At 34.0% G+C, this 25,500-nt stretch overlaps 2 protein-coding genes across 4 annotated transcripts; one reads left to right on the forward strand and one right to left on the reverse strand.

The window, feature by feature from the left end:
* Positions 1-1,170: 1,170 nt before the first annotated feature.
* Positions 1,171-7,231, forward strand: LOC130655751 (dihydrolipoyl dehydrogenase, mitochondrial-like). The gene is made up of 11 exons (XM_057458540.1): positions 1,171-1,348; positions 2,485-2,557; positions 2,746-2,822; positions 3,410-3,691; positions 4,479-4,577; positions 4,827-5,290; positions 5,796-5,857; positions 5,928-6,010; positions 6,236-6,280; positions 6,623-6,850; positions 6,976-7,231. The coding sequence occupies exons 1-11, from the start codon at positions 1,298-1,300 to the stop codon at positions 7,042-7,044; spliced, it is 1,533 nt and encodes a 510-aa protein (XP_057314523.1). The 5' UTR covers positions 1,171-1,297; the 3' UTR covers positions 7,045-7,231.
* Positions 7,141-18,360, reverse strand: LOC130655745 (small conductance calcium-activated potassium channel protein 2-like). 3 transcript variants are annotated; one of them, XM_057458533.1, is made up of 6 exons: positions 18,143-18,360; positions 12,935-13,960; positions 10,017-10,218; positions 9,438-9,662; positions 8,157-8,302; positions 7,141-7,946 (listed from the first exon to the last, which is right to left on the reverse strand). In XM_057458533.1, exons 2-6 carry the CDS (start codon positions 13,946-13,948, stop codon positions 7,407-7,409), a joined length of 2,127 nt encoding a protein of 708 aa, XP_057314516.1. In that variant the 5' UTR covers positions 13,949-13,960; positions 18,143-18,360; the 3' UTR covers positions 7,141-7,406. The 3 variants fall into 3 exon arrangements, with proteins under 3 accessions (XP_057314516.1, XP_057314518.1, XP_057314517.1); XM_057458535.1 differs by lacking the exon at positions 18,143-18,360 and adding an exon at positions 16,092-16,793; XM_057458534.1 differs by lacking the exon at positions 18,143-18,360 and having other exon boundaries at positions 12,935-14,113.
* Between the last annotated feature and the right edge of the window lie 7,140 nt (positions 18,361-25,500).

Below are 25,500 nucleotides of genomic sequence, written 5' to 3' on the forward strand. Positions count from 1 at the left end.
CGCACAAAAAATTATTTGCGTGTCAAGGGGTTATAATATAAAAGCTTGAAATGACAACGCAAACAAACTTCTGTTCAATGTAAAATTTAAAATTAGGAAATAGGATGAATTGATTGACAAACATGTTGAAAAATAATACGAGTTTGTGTAGAACATATATGCCTAACCAATGCTTACAAATATTCTAATAATATCAACAAAGACAGCTTTTCTTGTCCTTTGCATTACTTCAATTAATTTTAAATTGTAATCAGTATGCAATATACATTTATCCTGACTCCGACCTTGAGCTCAAATATTTTCCAATCGACAAGACGGGGTCAACTTTCGCTCCCCATAAAACGTTAACGCTATTTATTTCACTCCCGTCTTTTGGGCAACTTGAGGCGTTACTACTAATTTTAAATTTGGATCCCCAGCGTAGCTTTTTTGATGACAAGAATTTTTGTGAAGCCATGAGAAAACGGGTAATACTTTTATACGATAGTACATACAGTAACAAATTAAATTTTGTTACAATCGTCCAAAACATTTATCGTGCAACAAGAAAAGAATTCGGTATAATTACTGCATTTTAATGCTGAAAATGGCGACACGAGGAAATTTTTGTAGTAACAACATTTTTTGTTACTCACAACATATTCTATTGTTGCCAGTAACAATATACAAAATGAAGGAAATTTGCAGTCATTATGCGATATATTTACCTGTTGTCCACCGTCTGAAAAAATTGCCCTGTGCTTCTCCGTAAAATGTAATATTGCGTAAAAATTGAAAAACCACTGTAAAGAAGAAAGAAGAACGATCAATCTCAGGGTGCTTTTTGATAACGGAGAGAGGGTTGTGTGAGTAACAAAAAAGTGTTTTTGAGCTACAATAAGCAGCACTAATGACACAAATTAATATTTTTAGAAGGCCATAATGATTAACATAAATTTGTTACGTTACTTGTGTAAAAAAATTGGGCCTCAACTCATACTCCATTCCGGAGCTCTTTCAGATAAACCTTTCAAGGTTTTATCTCAAAGATAAAACGCTATTGCTGTTTAGGGAGGAGAATGGTCTCCTATGCGTGTCGTGTAACTTTGTGCGGGGTCTTTGCGAAGGGTAGGGGGTTATGAGAATGGTTTAGTTCTTGGCTGTTTCCACGGAGGTTTAAGACCACTTTGATAAATGCAGGGCTTTCGAAACATAATACAACTTTGTGCGTTCGGAAACACACGGGAAGGAAAGTGTCACCTAACTTGTAACTTGTTTGGTTTCTTTTTAGCTCGCTAAATTTGCGACAGTTTGCAACATGCAACATGCAAATAAAGCATGCAAGGTTTTGTTTAATTCAGGACTAAGGGTAAGTTTTGTATTTTTGATCCTAAAAAGAACATGGTGCAGCGTGAGGAGGACTCACTATCCTTAAGTTTGACTCTATAAAAATGTGGGAACCCTGTGGGCATTTGTTTTTATTACAGCTACTAAGCATAAACAGTCAGGTAGAACTGATAATTACCCTGTAACAGGATAGTTAATTGCTATGGTTGGATAAACATTGGGCTTCTACTGACTAGAGTGCACACCCTGGATGCTATATCAAAAGTCGAGCCTCTCAACGATATAAGTGCTAGCAACTGCAACTAACATGTGGTGAAATGAGGGTTTATCACTGCTAATTTAACTAAATGCACTATATACATGGTTAAATAAATTTTTTCTTTATACAGCTAGAACAGTTGACTCCAACTTAGTTTTCCAACCTTAATCAATTTTTGTTTGTTTAACACTACTAGATCTTTTTAAAAGAATTCAAAATATGTGCCTGAAAAATACTTTGCATTTGGTTTTTTATGAGTAAAAGAAAATCAGTAAAATTTCTTGAAATTTTACGCAAAAAGAACTAGGTTAAAATCTAGTTATTTTTTTGATTAGGTTCTTAATTTCCAACAACCCTAAGCCTTTATTGTTCTCATTGAATTATTTTTGTAAACAAAGATCTGATTCTTTTTTGATGCATCTGTACTTCTAAAATAAACTCCAGACAAAATTGATTAATCGTCTTGGTAACTTAGTAAAAACACACAATAAAGAATATTGTATTATGACACAATTTTTTGCATACATCATCATTCGCATGGAACGCAATTTGTAAATTTGGGGAATGGATCGAAGTAGGCAGGACAGATAACACATGCTGCCAATAATCATAAATATTCATTTAGCTCCATTTAATAACAAAAAGTCAGGTAAAAAATAATAAATGTGCAGTAGAAAAGATTACCACAAGCCTTGTGTATGTGTACAATCATGTGTGCTTTTTGTCATGTGACACTGAAAACAAAAATCATATTATGGGTTAAGTGACAAGTTATTTGCATCACTGTGGTTTTAAAAAGACCAGTAATTATTTCAATTTTGTGCAGCATGGAAACATTTAAACTGAACATATATATATATACAACACTAATGAAGCTGTACATTTTTATTTTTGTCTAGAGTCCACTGACATCTGTACTTTTGACACGTCACAGTGCAATGTTAGCAAGAGGATATGCTAGCACATCAGGAGGTAAGAAATTTTATTTTCAATTGGGTCCTTTAATAATATGATCTACCCATTTACCTTCTGTAAATTTCAGAATCGGTCTCAGAAATGCTACAAGCTGGAAAATCTTGACGCATATACTGGTTTTGAAAAATGAAATCACAAGTTATGGAAACAAGTTATGATATTTTTTTAATCTTGATGTCTTTTAGATACCGATTTGGTTGTCATTGGTTCAGGTCCTGGAGGTTACGTGGCTGCAATTAAAGCTGCACAGTTAGGACTTAAGGTATTTCAATGTGCCAAAACACATTTATCTGTTACATTGACTGGTTCTTAACACTCATGTTTCCAAAGGAAAGTGAATGCTTAGTTTTCTAATTATTTTCCATTATATATTTTTATATATATGAGTTTTTAAAGATCACTGGGAGAAATATAAGGATAATGGAAAATGATTTAAACTAGTGACAAAAGCTCTTTCCTAACTAAAACTGTCTTTTAAAAAGTTTATGACTTCTTTTGGTACACTAAATGTGGGATGTTTTTTATATGTGTACTAATTTCTACAGTATAATTATCCGGACCAACAATTTTTTCTGTTTCTTTGGAGTTCAAAGCACTTTATCTTACTGTAAAAGCATGCATTTTTATTAGTAAAATAAATAAGCTGTTTGGTGATAATTTTAGTTCTTAATCTATGGAAAGAATTGAGGTGGAGTGTGTGTTCTTAATTTTTGGCACAATCTCTAATGTAATGTTTTGGTAAACTAGGTTCACATAAAAAAATATTTTTTAGAAAACTTTATGCCAAAAATAACGGAAGAAGCGAAAAATTTAAACATATCTTTTGAATGTTTTGTTCGCTTCCTTTAGACAGTATGTGTTGAAAAAAATCCTACCCTGGGTGGCACCTGTTTAAATGTTGGTTGTATCCCATCTAAATCATTACTAAACAACTCACATTACTATCATGTCGCTCAAAAGGAATTTGCTACACGAGGTATAAAATGCAGCGAAGTGTCCTTGGATTTAGATGCGATGATGAAGGCCAAAACAGATTCAGTATCTGCACTTACTGGTGGGATTGCAATGTTATTCAAGAATAACAAGGTCACTCATTTACAAGGCTTTGGAAAAATTACAGGACCAAATGAGGTATTTTGTGTTGTTTGTGATTTTGTGTCTTGACCAAGTTTGTTAGTTGTTGTGTTTGGCAGCTTCAGCAGGCAGTTAAAATATGGATAATGTTTTTTTACTTAATTAGGGAAAATTTTTTTACTTCTTGTGTGATGAAATATGGCACAGATACACTCGTTTTACAATTTTAATTATGTTCTGTTACTTCTTGTGACATGACACTATCTGCATACTTTTAGCTTATATCCACATTGCTTTTATTTGAAAAATATAGCACTCTTGTGGGTAAAAAAACAACAAATTAACATTAACAGTGTTGTTTTTGTCAGGGTTCGATTACAAATTTCCCATCTGATAAAGTAATTATAATCCAAAAATTTATTTTGAAACTTTGCCTCTCCTTAAATACTGCTTAAATGAATGTGAGGTAGAATCCTTTAATTTGGTGACTTGAAGGAGGGGCGATAAATTAATGAAGTTGCACTTTTTAAGTAAACTGAAAGCATCCCATTCATCATTTTATCGGCAAGTGTCATTTTGGCAATAGAAGGGGTGTCTGTTCAAAGAAAGTCCTTATTAAATATTTTAGGGGCGTTCTATTTAAGTAAATATAACTTTTCTACATAAATGCCTCGTAAGTTTAATAAACAGTCCAGGAGTTGGAGTACGGAAAATATTTTGCCGTTTTGTTAACCATGTACCAAGTTTTTGAGTTTTGTGTTCAGAGCTGGTTCCTGTTTGGTGTCTTATTTTCGTTGCATGGAACATAATTAAAACATATAAAATATTATTTTTGTTTTGTTAGGTGACAGTGTCAAAAGATGACGGTTCACAGGAAGTTGTTAACACTAAGAATATTTTAATTGCAACAGGTTCTGAAGTGTCACCTTTCCCTGGAATCGAGGTTGGTTATTGCATGCTAGGTCTTTTTTCATAGCGTTATATACAGAAAATGAATCTGGAAAAAAGTTTAAATTTTTTTTCAAAAGTAGCGACCAAAGAATGACCTGTCATTGTTCAATCTTGTCCATCCTTCTTTTCAGGATATAAAAACTTTTATTTTGTTGATCATGTCAAAGTCAAATCTTTGCGTAAAGCATTTATAGAGTTCAAATTATTGCATCGAAAACATTTCCATCACTTTTTTGCTTAGATAGACGAAGAAACCATCGTCTCCTCCACAGGTGCCCTTTCACTTAAACAAGTACCAAAACGCATGGTAGTAATTGGTGCTGGCGTTATTGGTGTCGAGCTTGGTTCCGTCTGGCAAAGGTTGGGCAGTGAAGTCACAGCGGTGGAATTCTTGGATAACATAGGTGGAGTCGGTATTGATTTGGAAATTGCAAAAACGACGCAAAGAAGTTTAACGAAACAGGGACTTAAATTTAAGTTAGGACACAAAGTGACTTCTGCCACCAAGCAATCGGACGGTTCCATTAAAGTTTCTGTGGAAAAAGTGAAGACTGGGAAAGTGGAGGAGATCGAATGCGACGTTTTGCTCGTTTGTATCGGACGGCGGCCGTACACAAATAACATTGGCTTAGAAGAAGTCGGAGTCGCAAAAGACGAAAGAAATCGTGTTGTGATCAACGAGAGATTTCAAACGAATGTACCATCGTAAGTCATATATTTATGTTGTTTTTATTTTTGTTTCCGCGTGAATCGTTATGTAGGCAGTGTCATGACGAAAATGACAAGGAGTATAAAATATGGATACTATTAGTAATCATATTTTGGCCTAATTCGCGAAAGTTAAAAAGCATGTTTTTGTATAAGCAAAAAAAAAGAACCTCGTGTATGCTTAACAAACTTTCATTTTAGAAAAATTTGAATACCGTTCGGCGTATATACAAACATTTAGTATGATCCCTCGTTATGATATTCGTGTGAAACAGTGAATACACCAACTTTTGTTATAAATATTTAAAATAAAAGATTTCTTTCAAATTGTTATTTATTCGCGATTAATATAATTATTTCTGCAATGGATAGCAAGAAATAATTTTAGATAATAAATAATAATTGCGAAAGGAAAAATATTAAGGCACAAAATTTTTTGCTGCTGAAATGTTTTCTGTAAGAAGACAATTTTGACTCTTGACTCTCTCTTCCTACCTTATAGGATATACGCAATTGGTGACGCAGTACACGGACCAATGTTAGCACACAAAGCTGAAGATGAAGGTATGAGTGTTTACCGTATTTTCGTTTTAAAGACAAGCAATGAGTAGCAATCTGTTGATTGTGTTTATAGGTATCATAACAGTGGAAGGGATGTGTGGTTCTGCTGTACATATTGATTACAACTGTGTACCATCAGTTGTGTATACGCATCCAGTGAGTTGACTTCTTTTTTAGTCTCTCTTGGAAATTTAATGCTAGTAATCATAGCCTGAACACTTATATGGGGAACACAGCTTTAATCAGGAATGTTTGCTCGTACGTCTTACAATTCTCTTAATACACTGTTACAAAAATCAAAACAAAAGTAACGATGTTTTATACGTCTAAAGGAATATTAAAGTGTTGCTACTTAGAACCCATGTCTTTTATGTCATTTAGGAAGTAGCATGGGTAGGAAAGTCCGAAGAACAACTGAAAGAGGAGGTGGGTATTTTGATAGTGCTCTGTTTTACTTCCAATTTCATTAAATTTATTATTGTTGGTGTAGTCACAAACCGTGCACCCGTACATCTCACCAACCCTTTACTTCCCACACACCCTTTTCCACCCACACAACCCATCGGCCACGTAGCTAGCTCTAGCGCTAATATCCCAATTTCTTTCATTTCTGTTGTTGTTTTTTTTATTCCGTCATTACTGTTTTATTGATATTATTCTACTGTCATTGTGTAGTCATCACTAGCCGCCATTATTTTCTCTTGTTGTTGAACAAAATCGCTGTTTTGTTTTCTGAGCAAACTAAACCCTTTTTACGTTTCTACACAGGGAATACTATATAAAGTTGGAAAATTTCCACTCGCTGCAAACAGTCGTGCAAAAACTAACAACGACACGGATGGCATGGTAAAAATTTTAAGTCATAAAGAAACGGATCGCATACTTGGAGCACATATTATTGCAAGCTGTGCTGGTGAACTTATAAACGAAGCAGCTCTAGCTATGGAATATGGAGCTGCTGCTGAGGACGTTGCTCGAGTGTGCCATGCTCACCCGGTAAGTGCAGTTATGTATGAAAGTAGTGTTTACAATTATACAAGGAAGTTGAACTTGAATCAGGAATTACGAGATATTTCTGTTGCCCCTTTAATAGATTTGCTTTTACTATATTTTTTTTGTAGACCGTCTCGGAAGCTTTCCGAGAAGCCTGCTTAGCTGCGTATTGTGGGAAAGCAATCAACTTCTCATGAACCGAACCCGATTGTCTCTTAATTACAAACCGTTAAGCATGGGTAAATCCATGTGAAGATGGTGGCTGTGAGCTGTGTAAAGAAACAGAGCATCTCTTCTTTACAGAATCAACAATGTTTTAAAACTCTGTATTTATCTACAAAGTTGTATATAAATTCTAGATTACAACAGGTTTTATGTCTTGAACGTTAACTGCTTTTTCCCTTTATTGTTGCAACTGAAAGCCTTCGTACAAAAGATCTGAAAAAATAATTACAATGTTTTGTGTCCCATGCACGAGTAAACTATCTAGTAGGAATGGCGTCAGCTACCGTTTCGTTAAGTGTTGGGTTTAAGCTCTAATGTTTCACTGCATATACCTTTATACCTTGAGCTGTGTAGTAGGTCTGTAATCTAGTTCGCTTTCCGCGTCCGTACATACTAACAAACTAGATATCAAATTTTCCAGATCGCCGATATCTTGTTTGGTTTTACTATACACATCGTCTAAAGCGTTGCTCATTATCTTCGCTTGATTTTGTAGTAATGTAAATGCGATTTGTAGCTCGCTTTTATTTAATGCTAATCTGTGTTCTCCGTTACGATTTTCCGTAAGAAATTCTTTAAGTTCTTTTGTTGTTATAAGCTGTTTATCGCGGCCAGCGCAGCCGTTGCTGATATAGCAGCCAGGCGTGTCTCCATTTTTTGTCGTAGCTTGAGAGTCCGACCTCTCTCTGAAGTGCGTGTATGAGGGAGGGCGATGTATTTCTTGTAGTTCAATAGAATGGCATTGTGTTTCCACAGGTGCTTCTCTTGGCTGCATCTTTTTAACAGTTTCGTTTGGTTTGTTATTATTGTTAGGTGAAGAGGACGTCACACCATTTCTTCTTCTTAACTGACTTTGTGGTGGCGTCGAACCCAACTATGATGTAAAAAACAATACAATAAAGTGACATGTCACGAAATGTTTGATAAAAGAACGTTTTAGAAAAACGTATTACTCATCCTCGTCCCCAGGGTCTTGTGGCCCCTGAGCCGTTATCAACTTATCAACAAGGCAAAATGCCCTGGGAACGAGGTTGCGTATTACTGATTAAATAGTTATTGAGAATCGTTAAGCAACTAATAATACCTTGCATTCTTCAGTAATAGTCTCTCGACTGCAAGCCATGTAACTCAGCTTTGATTCAATCTCAAGCACTTTTGCGTTTAAATCGACCATCATGTTTTTCATATCTTCAACCATGAATTCTTGCGCGAAATAGCCACTAAGTTGTGCTAAATAAATAAATTAATCATGAGTCGCGGCACCAGAGGGCTGGGGCAAGTAACCCGCGTTTAATTTTTTGCTGGATAATGATTTTTTTTAAAATAAAGTACATTTCAAAGTTATAAAAAGCTGTTTATGGGGTCTCAGAGCGTTTCTAAGGTGTAACATTTTCTTACTCGCTCAACAATGGTGGGCGACTTATTTACTTATGTAACATCTGAGCCCCCAGATTAAACCTCGCGACGCGATCCCTGTAAATACATTTCCTGTGAATTACAAGAGTATTAAAATTCTGTTGCATTTCGAATGTATCTTACTACACTTGTCTGCGGGTACTTTCTAGTATTAAAAGTTTTGCTAAGGTTAATTTAAGTTAAATTATTTTTTGTAGTAATTCTTTATTTGATTTTCGCGCAGATTAAAACTTGTTAGCGAAGAAATATTCGTACATCTATCTACAAGTAAGATTTAAGCCGTAGAAACCGTGAAAAACATCTTGCCATCCCATGTTAACTACCAAACCGGAAAACAGAAATGCAGCTAAACACTTTTTTCGTCAGGCAGGCCAACCTGCCCAGTGTCTTTCTCACCGGACTCATGAGACAAAAGTACTTTTCGCTGTAGTTAAACCTACTTGTTATGCAGACAACATTGAAGAGGGTTATTTTAAGGATGGCGAAAAAAATAAGAGAGAAAAAATATATCATTAAAGTTGAAAATATATTGATAACTGCCTGTATTTTTCTTCGAGGATATCTAATTCAGTTTATCTCAAACGAAAGCTTAGTCGCAAACAAATGTCAGAGCAAACCTCTAAATTTCAAGTTCACCTCAAAGCAAACCTCGAATTACAATCAACCAATAAGCACAAATGTTACCCTCTTAAATAATGCAAAAATTATTTGTATTTGTTCAGGTGAGTGATGCCATTCTCAGTTAAAACAAAATATTTCCCGATATTGACCACGTAGGCAAAGAACAATAGAATTAACCAATCAAAAAGCGCGATCAGAATTCTGGCTACAGAAAAATCATTTGAGAGCCAGCGTAATTTTCCCCACCTTAACTATTCCAATTTCCTGATGGTGTAAAACTAGGTTTCTGGCTATTGTATTTGTAATGTAACATCAAAGCTGTACTTACATTCTTTGATTTTTCTCCAATGATTGATCGCTTTAAACATTTGAGTTTCCAAAAATTTCCTTCTTGCGACAGCAAACATTGAGCTTTTGACTCTCTCTTCTTTTTGACCAATCAACGGTTGTGCTGTGGAATGGAACAATGGGAAATGTTTCCTTACAAAGTTGTGATACTTAAACCACATACCAATGGCATTGAGCGCAGCAGTTTTGCGTTGACGGTGATGATCTATGAATGGAAAAAATAAAAATTATTTTTCAATTATTTGTTACATCTTCCAACGTTTTTGATTGCTTGAAAATGGGTGTGTGAACATCCGAAACGTCGCGAATAATGTAGTTTTTTTGTTGTCAATCTTCCAACATGTTTTGCACACAATTTATTTATACATAAAACTTCCACAAGTAACACCTGAAGTTACTTTTGACAATTGATTTTTGCAAGGAAATTCTTAAAGCGAACATGGGTATCCTACTAAGAAACATCTCCTCACTTAGCAACTGCCCCGAAAAATGAAACTGCTTATAAAAAAGTGCACCAATGAGTTTAGGAATTACCAACTGGAATTGTTATAATTTTTACCTTGATTCTCTACATATGATAAAATCCTCTTTTCTCGTCGTTGTAGCATAAGTGCTTCGTTCACCAATGAAATAAAAAGTGCCATTAAAAAAATTCCGACAATAGCTGCCAGTCCGACGGCAAACCTTCCCGGAACGGTTTTAGGTGTCAGATCTCCAAACCCAACTGTCGTCATGGTGATAATTAACATCCATACAGTGTCCTGAAAAAGAGATAAAAAATTGTCATGTTGAAAATTATGGTCAGCTAAACTAGGAGGGTTGAGAGAGAATTAATTCCTGTCACTGTCCAGAAATTGAAATGGATAAGCATTGCCAGTGGAGATACGTCACCTGTCAAAACGTTTTATAAATGCATGGTAACTTTTTGTGTTTTGACACGAACGCTAGAAAGGTCATGTTTTCTTATAAACAACACATGATCTTAGTCGAGAATATACTTCAAGATTCTTTTACAGTCAAAAACTGTTACTTGTTTCTTCTAACCAGCGAGAATAAAATTCAGTTGTTTAATTGCTTAATTAGCTCACGAATCAAAATCAAGTTTTACGTTTATTCAAGTTTCCCACGCATGAGACTTGCTTAACCACCCTTGTTCCCAGGGATTCTTACCTTTCGATATGAGAGAAGACGGTGAAAAATATTTTTACCTGGGAACGAGAGTGTTACATAACTTCTATTTTTATAATATAGGGCTCTTGTTTGCCAGATTGTTTCTGTTATTAAAGGATTTAAGCCACGTGTCGCTTATAAGAAAGCGTGAAGACAATTATGGAATGGTTAAACGAGAAAATATTTGTCAAATATCGTTCATACATTAAATACCATTCACTTTTTTAATAGCGAAAAATAAATGTGTATATTTTGTTAGTAAAATAATGAGATTTATAACCTCCTTCAAAGAGCTTTTTATCGGCGCTCCGCTCATTCTCGCCGTCGGATATGCAAAAAAAACGATAGGTCCTGGGATCGAGTTGTGAGATTTAAACATGGCTGCCATTAAAAAAAAATCTGCAAATTTTTTATTTAAAATAAATTTGATGTAATGTCCTGCCTAAACCCAAGAGCGATTATTTGTTATGGTTCAAACCGGAAAAAGAAAAAATGTCCCGTAAAATTATAATCCCTGCATACTTCATTAGGTATAATGTATAATTCGAAACTTCAAATATTATTTATTGCATGTTCGGATTTTAATAATTTTTTTTGAGTTACTTTGAGTTTGAGTTAAATATGTGTGAAATCTCCAGGTTCAAATGCTGTTGAAATATCGTTAGTGTATTGACATAAGAGTTAAAATTTAGACCAAATATACCAAGTCTAGAGTATAAGTTCGGTAATTTCAATCTGTTCGTAGGTGGTCTTCTTTGAATTCGGGCCAGCGTCAAGCACAAGAGGCGTCGAAATAGATAGTTGTTGTGTAAAAAATATTAGTCACTTCTTAGCCAAAATTTTTAATATGTGATACAAAAAGTAATTTAGCCGTAGGTGTACAATTACAGAGTGGAAAAGGCTTCATGTCGCTGTTATTTGTCATTTAAATTGATAATCATGGTCATGTTTTCTATTTCAAAAAAGATTTGTTGTTGTGTTGTTTCTATTTTGTGTAAATGCTGTGTATAGCTTGGATTGTGACAAGTTAGTAATCAAACGCTTTTTCTTATTTATTTTCTCCAGATACCTCCTTGTTCACACCCAGCGAGACAGAAACTATTACTTATAAAAGACGTTGATTCTCGTGCGTTAGTAACTGCACGCTCTGCCAAGTTTTTTTTTAACAATTTCCATAGCGGAATCAAAAATATCATCAGAGTTTTTTACGTTTTTGTTAGATCATTTAATCAATGAACAGGCTACTGTTGTAAAGCACATATAAACTTGATTGTTATTTTGTTGAATTTAAATGTCGCCTCATGTGCACAATTTTTTAATATAATCAATTTTTTAATAAAAAACCGTTTTATAAGCAACTAAGTTTTAAAACACACTTGAAGGAAACCAGAAACAATCAAACTTTTCTGATAAGAAACATTATAAGAAAAAAACTAGTTGGCGCATTTTATGGTCTACTTTTCTTACCAAAACTTTAGTTAATTAAAAATCCATTAAAACAATTTTAAAATTTAGATTGTTGTTAAAAATAAGAAACTATTGAAATTAAACTATTCGCAAAGTATCTATACAATAAAAAAATGTACCTGGCAATTTTTTTTTAAAATTACGAGATTCAACAGTGCTGTATGATGACGTCAATATTCGTCATTTTCCATGACAAGTAATCATGGTTGTCTCAAAATAGTAGCAATAGGAAGCACATAATATACCAGACATCTTAACCGCAGATGTCTCCATTAATGTAAAGCGTCAAACTTGAGCGAGGCAAAAAAGCTTAAACCTTATCATCCTCGTCACCAGGGCTTAAAGGCTGAAAACTTTCTACGCTGCCGGACTTACTGCCAAAAAGGCAAGAGCCACTGGTGACGAGGTTAAAACCTCATGTAGTTATTACAATCTACATGATATTTTACAAATACAATACATTCAACCTCGTTCCCAGAGCTTCTACGCCTATAATATTCTGACAAGATGGCTTCTCTCACTCGATCATAGGCAAAGAAAAGTCCTAAGCACAAGGTTGCTCTTTATCTTTAAATTTTTTGTCGTGTCACTTACTTAGGATGAAAATCGAGCTGTCAAATAGAAATACAGTGAAACTCCGTGTGGTAAAATTCAAGGAAAGATTATGCTTAGCAAAAAATGAGGAATTTCGTTTACTTTAGTAATGCGCCCCCTGCTGTAAGAATTCCGACTATCAGGTTTAAAGTGTTCATTTACAATTTATTTAAACAAAAATTGTCAACAATCGCAAGGTTGTTTGTCTGCACAAATTAAACGCAGTAAAACAAGCTTTAAACTTACCAAATACGTATATCTTTGCTCGAGTATCCAAACTGTATATCCACCAATAAACAATAATATAATGTAGGCAAGCAAGATAAGTTGAAACGGGTACTGCATGAAGAATGTTTTAAACAAAAACATAGAAGTCAATTCTGTTTTTGTTACTGATGCTAGAAATCGCGTTGATTGGCTGTTCATGAGCTCGTGCTTTTCTTTCAAATATCTTCCAAGTAAATACAAACGAAGCAGCACCACCAGCTGTAATCTTGGCGGGAATCCTGCGTGGGTTGTTAAAAATGGCGGCACATGTAGCATGCAAATAAAACATTCGATAATATAATTCTTAAATAGAGGCGAAGCTCTAGTGATCGACATAGTCGGTGGGTAAAAATGTCTTATAATTTTTAGGTTAAAAATGTTCCGATAATAAAAATATAATGCGGCACATGTGATAATCGATAAAACAGATATGGATGCTTTCAGACCAATATCCACTGCTGTAAACATTTTTGCCTTCTCGCGCTCTTTCTGTAAAACATTCTGCGAGAGATTAAATTTTGAAACATTACGTGACGCATCCAAAATATACTTGTTTTGTTCACGTAAATTTAAACTAACTTGCGTGTCGATGATCGTGAGTGACGCAGCTAAGACCGCCAACGCAAATAACAGTGTCGCGTGAAACTTCAAATTCCTTCTCACAATTGTTTTTCTTTGTTCAATGTATTGGAAATTATTAATATCCTCTCTGAATCCAGATTTCGACGACCAAATAGCCATGTTGGTTTTGTCAACTTTTCCTTCTGTCAAAAATGGTACACGTGCGGGCGATATATTGTTGTTGTCTAAATACTCCGCTGATCCTTCAAAATCAATCGCTCCACCAACATTTATGTTATCGTTAGCACCGTCCTTTAATGACCGCGATAAACTTTTTGTGTTGATGTTTAAACTTGTGATATAATCATTATCACAACATTGTTTAATATTCTCCAACCTTGGTTCACTGGATGCCTCTTCCGTAGCAACCATGTTTGTATTGATCTAATTGGACAAAATCAATTATATTAAATTACCGTTATTCACGACTATCGGATGGCTTATCCAACCTTTGTGCAACAAAAAAATTTAAAATTATATTGGCCCATAAGTTTAGTATTTGCAGTATATCTAAGGTAAAAAGTTTAAAAAATTAATTTAAGCAAGAAAATATTTTGTCATGAGAAAGTATCATGGCAAAGGATGCGGCGTGTTAATCGTCAACCTTGTTCCCAGGACATTTTGGAAAGTTGTGTAATATATAACATACAACAGGGCCAAATGACAAAATGCACGTTTTTATTTCAAGAAACTAATTTATGAGTCATTTGGTACTGGACTACTACTTAAGACATACTTTTTTAATAATCAACTAGAGAAGAAATTGAAAACAAGTTAAGAACATTCTAAGCTTTACCCAGTTTTTCTTTAAAACACTGAACAAAAGCTAATTTTTTGTTAAGAAGAATTGTAAAAATTAAAAGCGACAGCTTGACGTAAATGTTTAGACGGTAAATACGCACAATTAGACGGACATACTTATTTTTCCACCAAAAGCGTTAATTTAGCTGAAAAATTCAATTAGGGAACTTTAAGAACCAATTGCGGTCAAATGTCACAACCAGACCGCTGTCTAGATCACTTATAGCGACACGTTGTCACATGGCCCCAAAAAGTCCAGCAACGCAAGAAGCATTGTTCATTATATGACCACAAATATCCTCTTTGTATTGCCCTGCTAAAAACTTTTATTTATAAGGAAGGTTCAAACTGAAACAAGGGGATATTGTTTCACACAAGGTTTAATTAACTTCCTGTCAATTAAGTAAAATAACAGAAGAAAATAAATAACGGCTTAATGATATACCAATTAAGGACTTCCAAATTATGACCTATTCAGATTGAACGTGAGGTTGTGTCCTTACGCTAACAACACGCCAAAGTCAAAAGAATAAAAAAAACATCAATCAACTAACGAACGGTTGTTTTGTATGTAAGGATAAAAAACACAACTCTAACTAATTTCACTTTTTCACTCTCTGATTAACTCTTAACTATTTCTACTGTTGTTTCTTTATTTCAACGTTTTCTTTTGAATACACGCTGTACCTGAAATCAAAATTTAAAATGAGCGCCAATTCAGGCTAATAGTTTGAACAAAGGAGTGGATTTTCCAGTAATGGAGTTTGGTATTTCAAAGTTATGCAATCCAGTGAGATGAAAGCATGGGTTTTAAATTCAGACTAATGGCAGCTTTCTTTATTTAAATGTCACGCATACATCAGGGTCACCTCTGAGTAGCCGTTGCCCTCAAAGACACGTCTTAAATTCGCAACATGTGCGACAGGTAACTCATTTAGAATATACACCAGTGCATGAAAATGATGACGACAATTCTTGGGCCATCCATATTTAAAGAACAACGGAAGTTGCAATTTATTATTCTTATCAGCAGAGCTTTCAACTGTCATGATTATTATCGTTTGCATCAATATAATAAATAGGTAAACAAATTTATATAGGATTAAAAATCGTCCTTTCATTCGTTTAATCTAATTCAATTAGGAGCGGGTTTTTTAAACTAATCTGAATTATAAAAAATTAAATAATAATCCTTCATTAATTGGATGTTCATTCACTTGTCACTTCTGTATAACAGTGACATGTCCATTTTTTGACAGGATTTCAAATAATAATAAAGTCAGCAACAAAACCGTACTCTTAATTTGTTTTGTATTGGCGGTAGTACGAATTGTCAAAAGAATTTAACTAAGTGAACATGTGATTGCCGCTCTTTTGGAATGCAAATTTCGGATAGTGTTTTAGTTAATATAAGTGTTACTCTGGGAATTCACACATAATGTGTTTTCACGTCACTAAACGAAAACAAAGTATTGCGCGTTACAACGAGCCTTGCTGGCTCCATGATTTGCATGACCAAACGGTTCCTCGTATACCTCGTTTATCAGTACAATTGTCTAGAAAAATCAAAGATCGATAAAATTGGTCCAATACATCAGCGCTCTGGCTACCACAAGGTTGGAGCGTATTTGACATTGCAGCGTAGCCATAAGCAGTAAGTGCAAATCTATTTTCTAACACACAATCCAAAACAGGTACAGAAAAATATACAAACCACGAAATGTGAGGTCTGTGTGTCATCTAGAAGTTACACAAGATGCAACCAAACGCGACATCTACATCGCAAAAATATGACCCAGAAATATGTCGCTCGTTTTTATAATTAAATTTTGACTTCTTCAGACATGGCGTGTAAGACTTTTAATCGGTTTTAAAGTTTATTTATGCCATCAGCAACCGACTCATTCAAGCATTCACATGTACTTGTGTGTATTACATATATTCAAACCTTAAGAAAATATTTTTGTACAATTAATCTTCAAAGCAAAGACAAAACAAACTTATCAAACCTAAAATTAAAATAAACAGATTCTGCTTTGTATCTTTTAAGCGCCTCCTTTTGATAAGCGCCCCTCCTAAAAGGTGAATTACACCCACCACACTTTTTAAGTACTTTTTTTAAGTTAATAATATATGTATGTGCTCTTCTACTGAAGGTACAAAAATGAGTTTGAAACGACCAATTAAATATTGCCAGCTTCTTATTTATAAAAGAACAATTTTCGTGTCAGTTTTTTTGGTTTCAACTTCAAACTTTAAACATTATAATGTCGCAAACGAGAAAAATACATAAACACTGCTAAAATACATAGTTCTCCTTAGAGATTTCGTAACCGCCTCCCTATTTTAAGCCACCTCCCCTAGAAGTAAAAAAAATCTATTAACTGTGTCGTGTACTTAACATAGGAATTAACATAGCTCACTGTTTTAACAACTAACCATGGCAAATTTTTCCTAATCACCTCAAAAATTATGTGTCCTAGTGTTCGTATTATAGCTCAGTAAAATTTAAAGACGCCTGCTCTTACATTTTCTATCATTATAGGCTTTCTCCTAAATCTGTGGAATTTAGAATCCTTATTAGTTATCAATATATCCAACCAACAACCAATTCTCCAGTGCTCTTAAGTTTTTCAACCTAAGAGACCTGGGATCGAGATTATACAGTCTGTTTATACTTGGAGGAAAGAATACGGAAGGAGAAACAACTTCATTTCTGTACGCTTTAAATGTATTGAATTTTCTATTGTTTTTAAATTCAAAGAATCAGTGCGTGAAGTGCTCGACCGAGTCTTTTTCGCAAAAAAATGATCAAATTCCATATTCTCCTTTAATAGGGGCTAACTTTTTCTATTGAAATCTGACTGTAACACGCTGCAGGCACGTGATTTTTGTATGGAAAGTGTGCCTAATATAAGTCGGTAAACATTGCTGTTAAAAACTTCAACAATACGTTTGGAAATAAGGGTTTAACCATGATATTAACCTATTTTTGCAGGCTTGAGTATACCACTTTGATCATGAAAAACAATTTAGATAGATATGCGCCGGACGAGTGCCGACAAAATGTGTGCTGGATTAATGTTTATTTTAACTAAAGAAATAACTTCTTATAACGTATTCTTTCCTCCAAGGTTTATGCATATATCGCTGCCTTTCGAGAAGTACTTGTTATCGTGGTAAAGAAGCCAGCTTTAAGTTTATAGGAAATTTACACATGAAATACAAGGCTACTTGTCAAAAATTGGCACAGCTATTGTAAGGTATGTTTTTAAACAAAACAGCACTGAAATTTGTCAAAAACAAACTACCAAACAAAAACACAAGTAATAGGATTTTGTTCAAATAAGCTGTCCAACAAACACCTTTTTCCCAGCGCTTTTTAAGTTTTTTAACCCAAAAGACCTTAGGTCACTCGGTCAATTTTATTTCTATATAGATAACAACATTTCATACAAAAAAACCCGACACATCAGCAACAAAATCAGTTCATTGTCGACTTTGTATCTCTGATGATGGAAATGATGGAATGACATGATGGAAAACACAAATGTAAAAACACTAAAATTAAGGCAAATCTGTCGTGCGATGCTACACAAGATTTATCTATTATTGGAAACAAAGCTTGAGTTTCTGAATAAAAAGTACTTCAGTTCATTCAAATTCCATATACTTTAAATAAGAAACAAAAAAAAAGTTTAGAATTTACCATTAAAAAGTTTCTAATCGTTCGTTATTTCTTTGTTTTTACCAAAATACGCTTACCTGAAGAGATGTTTATTCACATCTTAAGTAGCGATGAAAGATCTCCCATGGATTGTGAAAATGCGCTTTACGTTCCATAATGGCTCCATGATTTAGCACGTAATTGGAATAATTGATTCGAGATCAACAAAACACTTTAGCTAAAATAACTCAAAGGATTGTTGCAAAATGCCGACTTCTCATTTTATTAAGAAATTTAAACCGCCAAGTCTTCATTTATCTCCACTGTCTCAAACGTTAAGCTTATCACTGAGGCCATGCTTGATACAGCTGAGAAAATATGATATGCACGTTCCTGGGAAATAGCAAATCAATTACTTTTGCAGATTGCGTAGTAAAGATAAATGATGCAAAAATCCACGAAAAATCATTTAAAACGAAATAACTCAATACAAATCGGTTTATTAATCGCTTGAAGGTTTTTTTGCAAATAAAATAAACGACGCAATTAAAAATCGCATTTTTGTAAAAAAAAATTGCTTTACTAAAATTAAGATTTCCATTTTATGTTAGACATTGGTTGTCAATATAAACAAAGCAGTAGATTAGGCCTAGAAACAAGACCTGCTACATATTTAGAGGTGCTGCAACGTTATTTTGAATTCGCTTTAAATTAATTTAAATTTATTTCTGATATGGAAAAAAGATTTTATTCAGTTTTTAACTTAAATATTTGCAAGTACAGCATTTATTTAGTGCAAAAACACAAAAAAGAAGTGGTAGCTATTTTCGCAGACCATAATTTAGTAGGATACAGGCGGCTTTTCGAAATCTTGGTATTTCGTAATTATATTACACCCTTCTCCCAGAAAAATCCAATTTCCAAGGCGTAGCTATTCAAACTTCATAGATGTTTTTCGAAAAATTTAACTTTCAAGGTTTTATGAGCTAAGATATACTTAAGTGATACTGTGTTAACATACAATACTAAATATTAAACTTTGACGTACAAAAGTTACCCTACCCTACATGAATGGCTCATTGTGGAAGTTTAATTACGGGTAAGAATTATTGTTTTATGGGAATATAAAGAAACTAACAACTTACCAAGGTTTACGCCATAACTCTCAGCCATTATAATGCGCCAGTATTGAGTTTTAAAAATCAGGGCTTAATAGGGTTGGGAGGTACAGAGGTAGAGCCAACTGGGGAAATCAAATTTTAACATCCATTTTTTTTGTTGAAACACTACATAGATGTTAAGATAGTATATATATGCGCTGATTGTTAACAAAAACGATAGCGAGGGATTAGAAAAATAAGTGAAACTATGGTCAGGAACTATTTTAAGCTAAGGGTCGTGGTTGTTCTGACTAAAACGTAAGTTACAATCACAACCTCGTACCAAGGCCTTTTTGTCTCTCACCGACCCTCTGTTATTGACAGATCTGTCCAGAAGAAAAAGTCCTGGTAACGTTATTACGTCCTGGTTATTTGTATACCTAAATATTGAGATAATTCTCACTTCTTCTTTAAACTTTGAGAGAATTCGCGGTGCAAAATTGAAAGGAAATTTGTGGTTTTGTTGGTAATTTTTTGTAATATTTAAAGAAGCTTAAAAAAATTAATCCTAAGTTATCTCTAAGAGGAGGTCAACGAAGCTGTTAAGACCATTGAAACGTTTTTAACTGAATGTTTGCATCAGCGTGAGAGTTCTTCTCGACTATTATGATTATTATTATTATTATTATTTTGAAATCCAGTACAACGATGTTGCGACCCATGTTGTAGTCAGTAGGCGCAAAATGAGTACCAGTTATGGTCTAAAACAGTATTTAGTTACCAAATTCGAAGATTTGAAATCACCTTTCTTGTTTTCTAATTGATACAAAGTACATTTACTTTTTGAATAATTTTGGTCCAAAAAAATCTAGGTAACAAAAAGGCGAAAACCCCTGGGGACGAGGTTGGTAACAAAAAATCAAAAAAATTGATGTTTTCATTGTGATCTGAAGCCTTTTTGTTCTCTGTGTCCAATTTTGTTATAAGCGAAACTAAACTTTAATATGTCTCAATCAAGAAGCCGCCCAGGGTCCATGTTAAACAGAAACACTCTTCTCGTGAAAACAAAACATGTGTGCTAAACCCCACTGAGTTTGGTAAAGGATGTTGTGTTAAAAAATGCTCTACTCCAGGCTTCTGAATCTATAACTTCTTATACACGTTTTTTTTTATAAGAAACCTGGCGAAGGGCCTAGTTCTAAAGTTTCTTATTTGTTGGCTAAAATTCCATATTTTTAGTTCCGAAAGCTTCTTATTTAGTTTCTTAATTTTCCTAGTAAATTAAGGGTTTCTTATATCAAATAAATAGCTAGTTTCAAAATTTTCTTTAATTTTTGGACTAGTTGGTTTCAAAATAAAAAAATATAGCATTTTTCGTTTCAAAGTCTCTTTTATTAAAAGTTCTCAACAACACAACAGCACAAAATATAAACAATACAACTAAAGAAGAAAAACAAGTTTCTTATTTCAGAAACTAGACATAGAATGTAGTAGTAAAAATTTCTTAATTTCTGAAGATTCTACATGTAGGTTTCTTATAAACATGTTTCTTATAAAAAAAACAACGTGTATAACCTATTTACGTAACACTTATATTAGCTAAATTTCATTTTACAAAAAGTAAATAAGCTATAAACACTCGGAGAAAAACCTGGTTAAAAGTAACTATGAAAGGTTTATAGATGGCAAAAACGCCTGTCATAAATTTAAAAGGAGATATGTTTATTTTGGCTGTAGGAAGCTTAAAAACAAGTTAAAAATTTTCGAATGTGCACACGATTCGAGCCCTCGAAACTTTTCTGAGAGTGTTGATTGCAACAATACATTGTTGACGTCCGCACATAACCACTCGTGGAAACGAGACCGTCATATTTGTTAGTTTGTGATAGGTATCTGGCAAGTAACTTTAAAAAAGAAACAGTAGTTTAAAAGATATAAAGATATGGTATGTTTTTCTCCCTGAATATGATTAAAAGGAAGATCAACTCTTCAGAAATCATTCAACGAAAAGTTATTGTAGTTTCAAAGATTTCGAATTCTTAAATGATGTTCAAAAACTATACCTGGCATGATATTCAGCAAAACTAGACGCGAAAAGTACAAAAGTTTTATAATGCAAAGCGAACTTTTTAGACCAATTATAGCCTGAAAAAAGTCTTCCGGCATGCTTTTATTTTTACTGTGTCAATTTTTGTTAAAAATAGTCTTACAATGAAAGTTTAAATTCAAACTAACATTGTTGATATTATCATAGAATTTTCCGTGATTGTCAGTTGTTGCTTTTGCAGGAAGGTTGATAAAAGAAAAGTAAAAGAAGAGACAGAAGATACACAGAAACTTAAATAATATTCTAAATACTCGAAAACTTAATTAAAAAAAGAAATCTCCTCAAAAATGTAAAGATGTCAAAAATGTTTGAAACTCCACAATAGTTGTTATTGTTTTTGATATGCAACACCAAAATATTTTAACAAAAGCATTTTAAAAAACGGTATTCAAATCTCGTTTACCTTTTCTTTAAACATTTCCAAACAGCCTATATTCATTATTCTCTCTCTACATATTACCTAAATTATTTATTAATTAGCCTTCACATATTGTATACAAAAAAATTCTGGAAATGAACCGAAAAACACAAACAATCAAGTGAATGTTGAAAAAAGTATATCTGTTCTTTTCTTCACATATTGTCTCGACATATTTGAAGAAAATCAATTCAATAAAAGAATATTTAAGTTCTTAACGATAAATTAATAAATGGAGATAACATCAAACAATCTGCGTCCTAATCTCGTCCCCAGGGCTTCTTTTTCGCTTTCTGATATGTGAATTTCTTTTTAGAGAAGCTTTGAGATCGAAGTTGTGTCACAGTTTGATTCGTAAGCCTCATAATCTTTCATTTCTTATTGTCAAACAACCTTCCTATTCATCTCACATAAAAAAATAACAAAAATAACTCTTTTCGTATTTTTGTTTTAATGAGGAAATCTTAAAATTCTCTAGACAAAAATATAACTCTTGTTATATTTTCAACAAGTTACTCAAGATGGTATTTTGATCGAAAGGACACCAAGCTATTGTAAACAACAGAAAAAACTTTTTTTGCTTATGACCAAGCTAGGGTGTTTTTGAAAAGTATATACAAACTTGTCACAAAAACACATCAGATTCATATGTTTATTTGATTTGTTTTTCTTGGCTTTTTTTAATTTATGCAAATGATTTGAATACTAATAAACGCTGCACTTTACAGGGCTTAAGCAACCAGGGGTGCGGTCGGGGACATGTCCCGGCCTGTCGTCGGCCTTGCTTAACCGCAACAAAATATATCCCTGCGTTTAGGAAATAGAACGCAAGTATCTTTAAATGGGTCTTTATGTTCTCGTGTGTTATGCAGCTTTGAAATGATTATTTTAACACACGTGAGACGGAGGGTGTTAGCAAGAAATAACTTATGTTGAGTGATCATTTAAATGCATAATTTAATGCACGTCCCTCTTAAAATAGAGTTAATGCGCATTGGGCGTTTTCTTGGGAGAAGCTCTGACGCTTTAACACTTTTCTTTTTCTATTTTTTCGGGGAAGAGGGGGCGGAGAGTGGGGTAGCACCTTTATCGGTTTAATTTTTTGATAATTTTGTTCTAGATAAGATATATTTTTAGAAGCTGGTTGAGAAAGCTAGGTCAGCTTGATATTGTTCTTATAAGTTGTGTCGAGTTGTACTCACAGAGATCGACACGGTCCATATCTAACAAGGTCAGACGAAATAATAATGGGGACAGCTTTCTAATAGATTTGTAACTTCAATCCTGACCATGCTATTTTTTGTAAAAGACCGATGTTTTGTTTTTTCTTGAAGTGATTAAATCACCTTGCCAAAACTTCAGCAGACTCCGAACAGAATCATTACTAAAGTTATCATGCTTCGAAACACGTGTGCACTTTTCCTTAACGCGCACGTCACAAAAATTGCCAGTAGCGCAATTTTAACCATGCTTACCTGGCCTATACATCTGAAAAAGTGGAAGCCCCTTCCCGACTTGACCTTTTGCGCGCGCGGTACAATTCTTTTGTAACTTCCTGTCTCCCATTTTTCTAGCCAAGTTGTTTCTTATTTTAATTCATTAAGCTATAGTAGTTTTTGTTGTGCTTTTTTTAATGATAAAATAAAACTTTATTAAACGCCTAGAGTTCTTAAAAAAGAATGCCGCTTATTTCAAAATTGGTTTTCTAATTCGACTGAATTTGCAAGAAGAACTACATAAATTTTAAATTTAAAAAATCCCTGGGGACGTGGTTACATGTTACAGTCAGTTTAAACAAAAACCTACCTTCCTTCAGCTAATTAAAGAATGAGTATGCTCTATTCAAGTTCCAGGTCAAACATGTTTTTAACACTTTTTCTTTAAAAGAATATCTCTGGAACATGATGATACACCATTCTCGTCCTCAGAGCTCTTTGAGATTGAAACCTCCTCAAAGAGCTCTGGGGTCGAGGATGATGATACGCGAGTCGATAGTAAATATACCATATGCATATAATATAGTCATTATTTACACAATTGTTTATTATATCCATAACTTCAGTCTTGATTGGACCTCCAAACCTTGTACCCCGCCCAGTTTGTCTCTTTTTGAAAAGATGGAAAATGCGCTTGTGACAAGGTTGTTTATTTTTCATATCATTCAACAACGTTTTCTTAACAGATTTTCTCAAAACTCTTTACACCTTACAGTTGTATAAAAGGTTTATATTTAAAATATAATTGCCTTTGATAAGGTGTACTTTGCAAACACGCGAACTTTTTAAATTAAACTATCACACTACTCCATAAATATATAATAAAATACTCTAATGATATAAATATGTTTTTAGTCTATTAGTCGAAGTCGCTTGTAAACTTATTCCGTTGGACAAAAATCCAGGTATTCGACCGATAGGGAACGGAGAAATATTACGTAGAATTATTGGTAAAGTGTTAAGCTGGGTATTATTATCCAAACAACTGCATGTCCGTTACAAGTAGCAACTGGACTATAAAGTGGTGTCGAAGCAGCCATACACTCTATGCTTGAAATCTTTGAACATCATAAATGTGATGCTGTTATTTTAGTTGACACAAAAAATGCCTTTAACTCTTTGAATAGACATGTTGCACTACATAACATACAATATATTTGTCCGCAATTCGCAACTGTGCGTATCAATACATACCGCAGTCCTTCGCGTCTTATTATCGGCGATGGAAAGGAGATTTTGTCGCAAGAAGGGACAACTCAAGGTGATAATCTTGCGAAGTCCTTCTATGTTTTAAGTACTGTGTTATTGCAAGAACATCTAAAATCTGCTGCAGATGTGAAACAGGTATGGCTGGCAGATGATGCAACTGGCGCCGGTAATATTATTGGCCTGCAAAAGTGGTGGGTCGGTGTGATAAAAGACGGCAAAAACTACGCTTTTTACGTCAATGAGAGTAAATCATGGATGATTTGTAAAATTGAAGCGATTGAACCTGACGCCAGAAAAATTTTTAGCGACTCATCAATACAATTTACGACAACAGGAAAACGACAACTTGGAGTTTCAATTGGAAGCAAAGAGTTTCGTGATGAATATGCAAATAAAAAAACTAGTCAATGGTGTTAAGAAATGAAAAGACTTTCAACAATAGCGTTGACAGAACCGCAAGCAGCCTTTGCAGCTTTTACACATGGCGAGTTAAAAAAATTTACATATTCATGCGTACAATACCTGGTATGGAAGAATATTTAGTACCTCTAGATACGATCATATCCGATATGTTTTTATCATCTCTTTTGGGCAACACCATTTCGGAAAGTGAAAGAGCTCTTTACAAAAGATCAATAAAAACTGGCGGCCTTGGAATACCAACACTAACAGAAAGTGCCGCCGTCGATTACGAGTCATCAAAAATCATCACTGCTCCACTAGTTGCTGCCATCATTGCTCAGACTGATTCTCTTCCGAATAAAGATGAAACAAAATAAAGCTTGTCGTGTGAACGCTGTCAGGGAAGTGAAAAAGGTGCCTCGAGCTGGCTTAACGTTTTACCATTAAAAGAATAAGGTTTCGATCTTACAAAGGAAGAGTTTCAAGATGCACTTGCGCTGAGATACAATCATTCAGTGAAAAATCTTCCATCAAAATGTGCGTGCGGAGATGATTTCAATGCCACAAAGGTGACCATGCGTCATAACAACGTACGTGATTTCAAAGCGAATTTGTCGCAAAAAGTTTGTAATGATGTGGAAATCTTTTTATACTCTTTTGAAAAATCTACAAATTCAACGTTCGAGCCATGATAACTGTTATTCATTCTTGTGTTAAAACTTGC

This window comes from Hydractinia symbiolongicarpus, chromosome 8 (assembly GCF_029227915.1).
Source record: "Hydractinia symbiolongicarpus strain clone_291-10 chromosome 8, HSymV2.1, whole genome shotgun sequence".
NCBI lineage: Eukaryota > Metazoa > Cnidaria > Hydrozoa > Anthoathecata > Hydractiniidae > Hydractinia > Hydractinia symbiolongicarpus.